Source organism: Danio rerio, chromosome 10 (genome assembly GCF_052040795.2).
Source record: "Danio rerio strain M-AB ecotype USA chromosome 10, GRCz13ab, whole genome shotgun sequence".
NCBI lineage: Eukaryota > Metazoa > Chordata > Actinopteri > Cypriniformes > Danionidae > Danio > Danio rerio.
Genome location: NC_141030.1, coordinates 46,555,597 through 46,569,228, shown reverse-complemented (window position 1 = coordinate 46,569,228; position 13,632 = coordinate 46,555,597). Strand labels below are relative to the sequence as shown.

The 13,632-nt window shown below is 36.6% G+C and overlaps 1 protein-coding gene across 12 annotated transcripts in view; it reads right to left on the bottom strand.

Moving 5' to 3' along the window:
* fgfr1b (fibroblast growth factor receptor 1b) overlaps positions 1–13,632 on the bottom strand; it is a 75,529-nt gene that overhangs the window by 4,152 nt on the left and 57,745 nt on the right. For 8 of the 12 annotated variants that reach the window (XR_015500511.1, XR_015500505.1, XR_015500506.1 and 5 more), the window contains exons 8-16: positions 12,622–12,815; positions 9,895–10,040; positions 9,689–9,810; positions 8,107–8,217; positions 7,748–7,938; positions 3,453–3,575; positions 3,198–3,268; positions 2,456–2,593; positions 987–1,092 (exon numbers count right to left, since the gene is read on the bottom strand). Coding sequence is in view for 5 of the 12 variants with exons in the window: in XM_087269665.1 (XP_087125791.1) it covers positions 987–1,092; positions 2,456–2,593; positions 3,198–3,268; positions 3,453–3,575; positions 7,748–7,938; positions 8,107–8,217; positions 9,689–9,810; positions 9,895–10,040; positions 12,622–12,815 (1,202 nt within the window). In the remaining 7 variants the exon portion in view is untranslated. Of the gene's footprint in view, positions 1–986; positions 1,093–2,455; positions 2,594–3,197; positions 3,269–3,452; positions 3,576–7,747; positions 7,939–8,106; positions 8,218–9,688; positions 9,811–9,894; positions 10,041–12,276; positions 12,283–12,621; positions 12,816–13,632 lie in introns of all 12 variants that reach the window. The other 4 variants (XR_015500510.1, XR_015500509.1, XM_087269664.1 and 1 more) reach the window with 2 other exon arrangements.

The following is a 13,632-nucleotide window of genomic DNA, read 5'->3' as shown; positions in this document are numbered from 1 at the left end:
CCATTACTTTCTTTAAAACTTAACCCAGCAACACATTTAGCAACACATTGGGACTTTAGAATGTAATATAATACTTGCCCCCAACACTGACAGTTGAAAACCAAACGATTAGCTCTTTTGTGAAATTTTAATTAGCTTTTAATCATTTCCCAAGTGCTGTTTTAACAGAGAAGATTTCTTTGAACACATTTTTTAAGGTAATATTTTTTATAACTAATACATTTTCTACTAATTAGTTATTTTGAGGATACTAGTATTCAGCTTAAAGAGCCATCTAAAGACTTAACAAACTAGGTTAATTAGGCAAGTCATTGGACGACAGTGGTGTGTTCTGTAGCCAATCGGATGGGGGAGGGGGGGTGAATAATAATGCCCACAGCAGTTTTTACATTTCTATCATTTATTTATTTTTATTCTAGCCAGACTAAAAGAAATAAGACTTTCTCTTGAATAAAAACATAATGAAAAATGTTTATCATTCGGAAAATACATGGAAAAAATAATTTAAAGGGCCCTAATGAGGGAGAGATGGTCACTAGTTGGCGGGCTTTCCCCCTCTGATGACGAGTAGAAAGAGAGAATGTCAAGTCTGATTATAGTCTGTGCAATAGCGTTGTGGTTAGTGAGCCGACATATGTTGCAGTAGCACCTCAGGGCATCCCAAGTTCGAATCCCGCCTTGAGGACATTTCCCTACCCTCCCTCCCTCCTTCCCTCCCCCTCTCTCTCTCCAACTTGGCTTCCTGTCTCAAAACTGTTCTATCTTTTGGCAAAAAGGCCAAAAATAAATCTAAAAAACACCAAAAAGTCTGATTATAATAAACACAATTAATGCATCTTTGCCATTAGAAGCTGGCTATATTCACACACAGCTGCCACACAATCAAATACAAATTTTTGCATAATAGATGCTCTTTAAAATTCAGGAAGGTTAAATATTGTGTATTTAACTGTATGAGAATTGATTTGGAGCTGGATGTTTCTTACCTGATTTGAGATCAGGGACAGGGTGCGATCCAGGTCTTCTACCAGCTGTTTAAATGTTGGTCTCTGTGTTGGAACCGCATGCCAGCAGTCCTTCATCATCAGATATCTGAATTTAAAAAAATAAATAAATTGCACAATGTTAGAGAGTAAGCGATGATCAGTGTTTGTTTTTCTGGTTGTGCATAAAGTGTTTGAGTACTTTAATTAAAATAAAGAAAATTCTGCTTAAAGGGACAGCTTAAAAATGAACATTTATTCACGTGTTTCTAACCAGTTTGAGCTTCTTTCTTCACAACACACAAAGTGATATTTTATATAATGTTGGAAGCCTGTAATCATTAACTTGCATTGTATTTTTTTCCTACTATGGAAGTTACGGGTTTCCAGAATTTTTTTTTTTTTTTTTAACAGAATAAAAAGAATCTCATGAAGGTTTGGGGTAGACTGTGAGTAAATATTGATTTTGGGATTGATTTCACTATTGCTTTAATTAAAAACAGATTTTTAAAACTTATTTCAAACATATTTATTTAAATGACAGATATTTTAATTGGATTTATTTAAATAATAATTATTGTTATTGTTATTATAGCAATACTAATAATAATAACAACAACATGAAAAAGAACAGTAGTGGAAAGAGTATGAAAGTTTTATATATGTATTTTTTTACATAATATTAATAATTATTAATATTATCATTTTTTATTGTTATTTTTAAAAATTCTACAAAATTTAGAAGCATGTTTAGCCACTAATTACATTGTTGAACATAACAAACAATTATTAAATAAAGTTTTCATTTGTGATAATGTGACAAGAGTGAAATTGTAAAAAATGTAAATAAAAAAAATGTAAATAAAATAACATAAAAATAAGTAAAATAAATAAATAAATAAATTATTTTTTAAAATAATTCTGTAAAAATAAAACCAAACTGTTAGTATAGTGTTTTCTCAAATATAAAAAATATATAAATAACGAAATAAAAAAATAAATACATAACATTTTTTTAATTATATTAAATAAAATAAAAAAATAATTCATTTAGTATGCTTTCATCAAAATAAAATATAATACAATAATAAATAAATACAAAATTAAATTTAAAAAACAATTCTGTATATATAAAAAATTTTAAAAAATTATTAGTGTGTTCCTCAAAATAAAATAAATAAAAAATTAATTAAATTAAATAAATCTGTAAAAATAAAACAAAATGATTAACATAGTATGTTTTCCAAAAAAACAATAATAAATAAATAATAAGTACATTAAAAATAAATTAAAAAATAAATTCTGTAAAATAAAACAAAACTAAACAAAATAATTATAGTATGTTTTCCTCAAAAACATGATGGTGTATAAAAGTGATTTTTTTAATATCATTTACAAACAAGTTTTTACAGACTCGACTGCATGACAAGCATGATATTGTGTGTAATAGTCAGTGTGTGAGAGTGCCGTACAGCTCCTGTGTGCAGGCGGAGGGTTTGTCCATGCGGTGTCCTTCTCTCAGCAGCTTGAAGAGCTCCTCTACAGGCACTCCAGGATAAGGAGATCCTCCGAGAGTGAAGATCTCCCACAAAAGAACCCCGAAAGACCACCTGCAACACCACAGCGCTCGTTTAACAACCACTACTATGTGTTGGGTTAAAAAAAAACTCATATCTTACAACTTATTACAACCTATTTTTAGGTGAACTATCACTTTAAAGGGGACCTATTTTACAAGATGTTAAATAAGTCTCTGATGTGAAGTTTCAGTTCAAAATACCACACTCATTTTATTATGTATTATAACTCTTTTGTAAGCCTTCAATCCTAATTGTGGCGTTTAAGTGACTGTCGCTTTAAATTTAAATGAGATTGTGCTCTTTTTAGAAGAGGGCGGAGCTACAAACGCCTGTGTGTCAGCATAGTGGCAGATTCAAAAACAAGACTAACGCCCTATGCTAATGAGTGAGAGATGGTCACTAGTGGGCGGGGCTTTCCCCCTCTGATGACACGTACAAAGGGAGAATAGGGAGTTTCTGCAGACTTTTTAGATCAAGTCTGATTATAACAAATATAATTAATTCATTTTAATCAATAGAGGCTGCTTATATTTACACCCTGCTGCCACACAACTGTGTTTAAGCCGCTCACAAAAGTGATTTCCGTCTAATAGGTGCCCTTTAAACTGTGAAAACTGGACACTGAAGTACTTACACGTCACTCTGATGTGTGTAAATCCTGTCGAATAAAGCCTCGGGCGCCATCCATTTAACAGGAAGACGACCCTGAAAAACAAGCAAGGATGGTTATTAATCATGAACTGAGCAGTGCACGTGAGCAATGTTGGAGGTAATGCATTACAACCCAAGTTATTTAATAATATTACTTTTTCTAAGTAACGGGTAAAGTAATGCATTACTTAAAATGTAATGCATGTTACGTAATGTTTCATAGTATCAGAGGGCTTACATTAGTGGTCTTCTTGTAGTAGTCTATGTGATGGACGTCTCGCGCCAGGCCGAAGTCTGCTATCTTCATTACATTATCCTCTGTTACTAGTACATTGCGTGCTGCCAAGTCTCTGTGGATACACTGCAAACACAGACACACGGATATTTATTAACAGCCCACATTTTGTGAAATATTAGTGTGTGTGTGTGTGTGTGTGTGTGTGTTTTAAATAGTTCATACTATGCTTGTTATTATGCATCGAGGTAACACTTTACTTGAAGGGGTGTTGATGAGACTGTCATGAAAACTTTATAATGACATGACCAAGCGGCAACCTCCCGCTCTCTCTCAGGAAGGCAATACGGAAGTAACTAAAACGGCAATTCATCTGAAATTCCGCTAGTCCTGGCCGCTCCTGGCTCCAAAACAGAGCAAATTTCTATTGAGCCCACTGTTAGAATGGCCAACTTTACAGCAGAAAAAAAGGTGTTTACAGCCTGGTACAAAAAAAGATTTTGGTTAATACAGCTAATATTACCCTTCATGACAACTGTGAGTGGGGTGATTTTTTTTAACTCATCCATTTCCTTTATATTAAGTTATATTAAGTTTGCATAATTAAGGGCGTGGCCACTTGAGTGACAGCTATAGGTCTCGTTGGTCGCCGTCACATCACCTCAGCTGAATCCTGCAGATTAGCCACTGAACTCGGCATATTTATCGTATTTCTGTGTTGTTTTCTGTGGCTTTACACAGTCAACTGCCTTTTGGACTTGTTTCCTACAATTAATAGATGGCATGGCATGCTGAGGGCACTTAATTGTGCTCACAAACCATTCACGTGGCCTCCGTTTCCCATGCGAGTAAAGTTATATACTTATATACCATCTCTATACATGTATTTGTTCTATTTAAGATCATTTATCGTTTATATTTATATTTAGAGCTGTAATGCTCTTCAGAATCTGACAGATTGTTTAGCTGTAGGCTCTAGATCAGTCATCTGAAGCGTTGTCATACAGTGTCATGCTGGATTTCATTAATAGTCTTACATTAACTAACACAGACTATATCTGAAGTGTTTGGAAGTAATTCGCATTTTCCTCCTGTTGAAAAACCTCATAAGAACAATGTTTAGTGGCTCTGTGTATTACAGCAGTGTTTTAAAAGTCTAAACACTTTATTGATATAGTGTACAACCAAGCACAAGTGGTCAGAATACAAACGAGTCGCAGGTGATGAAGTATTAAGCGTTCTCCTAAAGTAAAGTGTGTCTGAATCAGTTCCAAGCTAAATGCCAGCAGGTGTCTGTAGCTCCGCCCACTCTCCGCCTCTTTGCCCTTGTTTGGTATCCCGCCGTGGGTGTGATGACGCGTGAAAAAAATGGCGACGGTTGGCCGCGCCTACTTGTGGCTTCTTTTGTGCTCTTTAGAATCCTATGGGTGACATCACGGATACTACGTCCATATATTTTACAGTCTATGGACATGACACATGAATAAGAATTTACGCATGCTTATGACAGCTGTTATTAAGTGTTATTTGCTCAGTTATGACATAACTGACATTGTCTGTTATGACAACTTGACATAAACAAATACATCGCAACAGGAGCTCCTGCAGGATTTTATTTCAAGGTACGCACAAATCCAGCACCGCCCCGCCCCCTTCCATGTCAAGAAACACTTACTGTCAAAGGCTACATTATTTAAGGGCATTCGTTAGGACATAAATTCTTTCCTTTTTATATTTCGTTGAAATCTATTTGTAATAAAAGCACATCAGCACCAAGGAAAAATCAGACACAAGGCGTAATCTTTAAAATGAGGACATATATAAAAATTAGCAAATATTTGAAAGAAGATTGTGATGCAATGCAATTAGTGAAGCATTAAGTAAATCCTTACTCTCCACTGACCGAAAATCCTCCACCTGCACAGTTGAGTAGTGGACGGGCTCTAGCAAAAATGTAATTTGTATATTTTTCTTGGAAAAAAAATATAATTTCAAAACGAATTTCATATATAGTTCGTCTTTGTGTTTAAATAATTTTCTTGGTCAGACATCCTCTTGATAAAACAGAAGAACGAGTAACATTTGACGTGAATTGCTTCAACAATGCCGAATAACGAACTGGATAGTCAAATAAAATAATAATAGCCTAAATAAAATGAAAGTGAAATATTCAGTTTCAGAGGCGCCTAAATTAAACTGTTTTCCATGTTACGCCGGTCAATTACAATTTAATTCATTTATTCTAATAACTTGAGTGAGAAGGACAGGCGTTTACAAAGTATTCGCAACAGCACTTAACGTTCCCACATCAACAGCTCGGTTGAAGGGTGAGAAAACTCAGAAACTTGTTGTGAGAATGGAGATGTCTGCTTATTTATACCAGATTGTCAGATAAAATTGTTTAAAACACCTTAAATGGTAGCTGTTCCATGCGAGGAGGCTGCGCAGCAGCTGGATCTGATCTGTCTGATGAAAGAGACAGTTTCCCCAGCTCAGGTGCAGAGGAGATGGTCCCACTCCGTGTGGGGATCAGTATTTGTCTCATTAGTTTCAGGCCGTTTTGCAAGTCTCTCAATTAAGTTTATCTGTTTTGAAGAGTGTGGTAAACAATAGCTGAATCTGAATTGTAAGTTTTAGGTGTGGAAAACACACCTTTATTTGTTTCCATTCTTTCTTGCTTTGTCAATATATTGTAGTGTTTACTGTTTAATAGTCAATTTAAACTATATAATACATAAATGAATTAAAAAGTGGCATTAATACACGCCCTCTCATGGTAGGTACAGCCATACGGCTGCAGGCGCCACTGCATCGCAACCTGTTTTTGTCTTTGTCACGAGAACTTTACGTTACCAAGACGGCCGGCAGCTAGCTCTCTGCAACTCTCACATGGTCGCCCACTGAAGCTAAGCAGGGCTGCGCCCGGTCAGTACCTGGATGGGAGACCACATGGGAAAGCTAGGTTGCTGGCGGAAGTGGTGTTAGTGAGGCCAGCAGGGGGCGCCCAACCTGCGGTCTGTTTGGGTCCTAATGCCCCAGTATAGTGACAGGGACGCTATACTGCTCAGTGAGCGCCGTCTTTCGGATGAGACGTTAACCGAGGTCCCGACTCTCTGTGGTCGTTAAAAATCTGCCCACTGGCCTCTGTCCATTCAATTGGCATCATCACTGTCTCCTCTCCACTAATCAGCTGGTGTGTGGTGTGCGGTCTGGCGCAAAATGGCTGCCGTCGTGTCATCCATGTGGATGCTGCACACTGGTGGTGGATGAGGAGATTCCCCCCATTGTGTAAAGCGCTTTGAGTGCCCAGAAAAGCGCTATATAAATGTAAGGAATTATTATTATTACTATTATTATTAATTAACAAAAACTGTCATAAACATGACTGTCATAAGGCATTATAAATATTTCATGAATTTTATAATAGCAACATTGTTATATTTTTGGACATCATCTACAGTGTTACAAGCTGAATTTGTCATTAAAATGTCATTAAATATTAATGACACTCTTAAAAATAATTTGACAAAGTAATGACACTTTTAATGACAAGTACAGTGAAAACATGATCAGAAAACTAGTCATGACACAGTATTGCATTTAATATGTCTACCTTGCTTTTAACCACAAAAATGTAGTAAATAAATTAAATAAATAAGAAAAAAATACAAAAATAAAATATATATATATACTTAAAAATATAAATAAATAAAATAAAGTTTGGAAAATAATGTTTGAACTAGGGTTGGTCGACCAATTTGGCATCTAATGTGAAACATCGCGATGGACAATGGAGGAGGAGTGTTTGATAGAGTGCGCGCATCGTGTCTGAAGAGCAAGGAGGGATCCAGAACTTCCGGGAGACTTGGGATGTCTGAATATCACGTTTAACAACTGTAGTGAGACGCGATCCAGCAGTACATCCTTTATAAACTGTCTGACGTGTACTGCTCTCTGGAGCTCAGAGGAGTGCATGACAGTGTTTGGCTGTGTGTGTGTGTATGTGTGTGGTCACGTGATGTCCGTTTTCAGCAGACGGAGGGCTGTTCAGAAATGCTGTGGATCATTTTCGTTCTAAAAAGACGTATTAGTGTAAACGGGGCCTAAGTATGTATTTTTTGCAAGTGGGTTTGCGACGGGTGCGGGCTGGAGGATCGGCGATGCCGGCTCAGCATCATGTTGTCTATTGGCCATCGGCGATGGCATCGTCTATCGGCCCAACCCTAGTTTGAACCTATTCTTGTACAGCTTGTAGAATAGCATCACATGGCCTCTTTAATAAACAACGTAACATGCACCTTTTTGGATGCCAGGTATTCCATGCCCCGCGCCACCTGGTATGCGCAGGAGACCAGGTCTTTGATGGACATGCTCTCGATGGGCAGTGGGTCAGGATTGTAACAGTACTCCATGCCATGTGGTCGGCGAGCGCGCAGGTATTCCCGCAGGTTTCCTTTGGAGGCGAACTCCACAATCACATACAGCGGGCCTGGAGGAAGAAGATGACAGACAAACACACAGGCTGAAATCACTGCTGGAAAGAGCACTGAAATATTATACTTCAGTTAAAACTACTCATTTACAGTAATTTGAGTGTTTGTAATTCATCCCTTTGGTCGTGTGTTTCTGTATTTTTCATATGATTGTCTCTTCTTACCATCTTGTGTACAAGCTCCAAGCAGGTTTATGATGTTTTTGTGTTTTCCAATCATCTTCATCATCTCCATCTCTGAGATCAGGTCAGACAGGTCCTTTTCGGTGGCGTCGGCTGAGAAAAAAATGTTTGTCAACCAAATGTATTTTAAGTAAAATGATCTTGTTAAAGGATTAACACAATTTCGGTGTCTGTTAGCTCTATAGTGTAGATATACATACATACACACATACATACACACATAGATACACACATAGATACACACAAATGCGCACACACACACACATACATGCATACATACATACACACATAGATACACACAAATGCGCGCACACACACACACATACATGCATACATACACACATAGATACACACATAGATACACACAAATGCGCACACACACACACATACATGCATACATACACACATAGATAGACACAAACGTGTGCAAACACACAGATACATACATACACACATACATACCCACATACATACCCACAAACGCACACACAAACGCACAAACAAACGCGCACACCCACACACACACACACACACACACACACACATACATACATACACACACATACATTCATACATCCATACATACACAAACACACACACATACATACACACATACATACACACATACATACATACATACACACAAACATACATACATACATACATGCATACACATACATTCATACATCCATACATACACAAACACACACACATACATACACACATACATACACACAAACATACATACACACAAACATACATACATACATACATACATGCATACACATACATTCATACATCCATACATACACAAACACACACACATACATACACACAAACATACATACATACATACATACACATACATTCATACATACACACACACATACACACACACACACACACACACACACTCATGCATGCATACATACATACATACATACATACATACATACATACATACATACATACGCACGCACGCACGCACACACACACACAAACGCACACACACACACACACACATACATCCATACATACACACACACATACATACATACATACATACATACATACATACATACATACACACAAATATAGATATTTTTTCTCAGAATTATTAATCAGTATAATCCATTAGTAAAATTCATGTAATCAATGGAATATATTCTCAGTATAATAATACTCAGCATTTTTCGCATTTTCAAGACTAGAAATATCTAAACTTAATACCTAATTTGTAAAATAAAGAAAATAAATAATAATAAATCATTAAAGCTTTTTTAAATCATTAAATGATGCAAAAAATCTAAAGAAAAAAAATTCCTAATTCGTTTGGCAATTGTCTTGAATTAATTAATATATCCAAGTTTAACTTAAACATAAAAATAAGATGCAATACTAATAACTATTGTTTATATTACTAATACTACTACTACTACTATATTGTGAAGAGTTTGTTTTGCTCAGATTTTCAAAAATCAGTCAGAAACAGTGTCTAACTATTGAATCAGCTCTTCTTTTAGGACATTCATTCTTAGGACCGTCCATCTCCAAAAGCACTTACATTTCAGCATCTTCACAGCGACTTTTGTGATGCGGTTCGGCTTGTCTTTGTCCAGTCCGATGGCTTCTCCCATCACCACCTGCCCAAAGCAGCCTTCGCCCAGTGGCTTCCCGAGCACTAGCCTGGAACAAACACAGAGGAACAGATGATTTATAACAGACCCACAGTGGTAGACGTTGAGATATTTGGATTCAAGGTGTGTGTACCTCTCTCTGGACACTTCCCAGCAGGGGTCCTGAGGTAGCTCGTATTCGGAGACCCCAGATAGCATCGGGGTCCCGCTGGAGGAGAGACGTGAAGGCCGGACTAGCATCACACCTGAGTTCAGAGACGAGCTGGACTCCACTGACACCTACAGGGAGAGGAAGGGGTTTAGAGGACTTAAGATGGATACGGGAATATAGTAGTGACATGAAAATACAGTAACACACTGAAAATACAGAACTGCGCTGAAAATACAGTAATCCTCTGAAAATACCAAACACGATGAAAATACAGTAATCCTCTGAAAATACAGTAACGAGCTGAAAATACAATAATCCTCTGAAAATACAGTAACGAGCTGAAAATACAGTAATCCTCTGAAAATACAAAATTGCTATGAAAATACAGTAATCCACTGAAAACACAAAAAAAATACAGCAAATCACTGAAAATACAGTAATTTACTGAAAACACAAAAACATGATAAAATACAGTAACTCACTAAAAATAAAGTGATGCACTGAAAATACAGTAACCGCAGAAAATAGTAACGCACTGAAAATACAGTAACTCACTGAAAATACAGTGATGCGCTGAAAATACAGTAACACGCTGAAAATACAGTAACGCTGAAAATACAGTAACACGCTGAAAATACAGTAACGCATAGAAAATACAGTACCGCTCTGAAAATACAGTAACGCACTGAAAATACAGTAACGAGCTGAAAATACAGTAATGCGCTGAAATCACAGTAATGCGCTGAAAATACAGTAACGCATAGAAAATACAGTAACGAGCTGAAAATACAGTAATGCGCTGAAAATACAGTAACGCTGAAAATACAGTAACGCTGAAAATACAGTAACACGCTGAAAATACAGTAACGCATAGAAAATACAGTACCGCTCTGAAAATACAGTAACGCACTGAAAATACAGTAACGAGCTGAAAATACAGTAATGCGCTGAAATCACAGTAATGCGCTGAAATCACAGTAATGCGCTGAAAGTACAGTAACGCGCTGAAAATACAGTAACGCGCTGAAAATACAGTAATGCGCTGAAAATACAGTAACGCACAGAAAATACAGTAACGCGCTAAAAATACAGTAACGCACAGAAAATACAGTAACGCGCTGAAAATACAGTAATGCACTGAAAATATAGTAATGCACTGAAAATACAGTAACGCACAGAAAATACAGTAACGCGCTGAAAATACAGTAACGCACTGAAAAAACAGTAATGCACTGAAAATACAGTAACACGCTGAAAATACAGAAACGCGCTGAAAATACAGTAACGCGCTGAAAATACAGTAATGCGCTGAAAATACAGTAATGCGCTGAAAATACAGTAACGCACTGAAAATACAGTAATGAGCTGAAAATACAGTAATGCTCTGAAAATACAGTAACGCACTGAAAATACAGTAATGCTCTGAAAATACAGTAATGAGCTGAAAATACAGTAATGCTCTGAAAATACAGTAACGCACTGAAAATACAGTAATGCACTGAAAATACAGTAACACGCTGAAAATACAGAAACGCGCTGAAAATACAGTAACGCGCTGAAAATACAGTAATGCGCTGAAAATACAGTAACGCACTGAAAATACAGTAATGAGCTGAAAATACAGTAATGCTCTGAAAATACAGTAACGCACTGAAAATACAGTAATGCTCTGAAAATACAGTAACGCACTGAAAATACAGTAATGCGCTGAAAATACAGTAACGCACTGAAAATACAGTAATGAGCTGAAAATACAGTAATGCTCTGAAAATACAGTAACGCACTGAAAATACAGTAATGCTCTGAAAATACAGTAACGCACTGAAAATACAGTAACGAGCTGAAAATACAGTAACGAGCTGAAAATACAGTAATGCACCGAAAATACAGTAACTCACTGAAAATACAGAAATGTGCTGTAAGCACAAAAACACAAAAAATACAGTAATGCCCTGAAAATACAGTAATGAGCTGAAAATACAGTAATGTGCTGAAAATACAGTAATGTGCTGAAAATACAGTAACGCACTGACAACACAAAAACACGATGAAAATACAGTAACATACTGGAAATACAGTAATCCACTCAAGATACAGTAACTTGCTGAAAATACAGTAATGCCCTGAAAATACAATAACGTGCTGAAAATAATCCACTGAAAATACAGTAACTCACTGAAAATATAATAATGTGCTGAAAATACAATAAACCACTGAAAATACAGTAACACACTGAACATACAAAACCACGATTAAACACACTGAAAATACAGTAATTCACTGAAAATACAGTAACGCAGTGCAAGTGCAGTAATCCACTAATAATACAGTACCTCACTGAAAACAAAAACGCAATAATAATACAGTAATCTGTTGAAAATACAGTAATCCACTGAAAACAAAAACGCAATGAAAATACAGTAAGGCACTGAAATAACAGTAATCCACTGAAAATACAGTAATCCACCGACAATACAATAATTTTGTTTTATGACGCCGTTGATGAAGACGATGTTTTCTGAATTTGTTGGTGTTTTCATGATTTGCATTGCACTGATGTCTCTATCACCGACTATACATATATTACAACATAAGTTTGTTATAGGACAGCAGTAGGTCAAAGCCATGTTTTTGGGCAATATTCATTTACTGTAACACTATATAAGCTCATTGCAGGACAGCAGTAGGTCAAGACCATGTATTTTTTACCTGTCTGCGCAGAGGGATGCTCTTGGCCAGCTTATGGACGGCCAGCTGGCTGTTGAAGTCGCTCTTCTTGGAGGAGCTGCGGATTTTGACGATGGTGGCGATTCCTACCATGAGGAAGATGAGGAAGAAGCCAATGCAGTAGATCAGCACCTCCAGGTAGGACTGACTGGGCACTGCGGAGGGAGCAGTGGGGGCTTATGGAACAAACACAACACAGAAACATGAAAACTGCATTTCTCGACTGTTGATGTCAGAATTATTGCCCTCTTTATTTTTCCCGATTTCTGTTTAACGGAGAGCAGATTTTTTCAGCACATTTCTAATCATAATAGTTTTAATAACTCATTTCTAATAGCTGATTTATTTTATCTTTGCCATGATGACAGTAAATAATATTTGACTCGATATTGATCAAGACACTAGTATTCAGCTTGAAGTGACATTTAAAGGCTTAACTAGGTTAATTAGGGTAAAGTTAGGGTAATTATGCAAGTCATCGTATAACAGTGGTTTGTTCTGGAAACAATCCAAAATAAATATTGTTTAAAGGGCACCTAGGTTACCCTTTTTTTTCAGATTTAATATAAGTCTTTTGCGTCTCTAGAATGTGTATATAAAGTTTCAGATCAAAATACCCATCAGATTTTTCATTATACCTTTTACAAGATGCTGTCTTATACTGATTTCCAGCAGGGGGTGGTTTTGTCGTACTGCGCCTTTCGCCGTACTGTTTCTACATGCCTTCTCCCTCAGCTGTGTCAGACAACAGACAGACTTAAAGGAAGAAGGTCTCACATAGCGTTTGTGAGATACTACAGTAAGAACTAACCTTTACTAATCAGTATTGTGAAGTTGCATTGATGAGTCACACACAATATCGTTACGAAGTTAACGCACGCTTGACCTCAAGTACTATCTGTGATGCTAATGTACAAAATAAACCTGATTTAACTTCCACAAACCGGGATTGAAGCGTCTTCCTTTATAATTGTTCTGACACGCGGCTGTGCT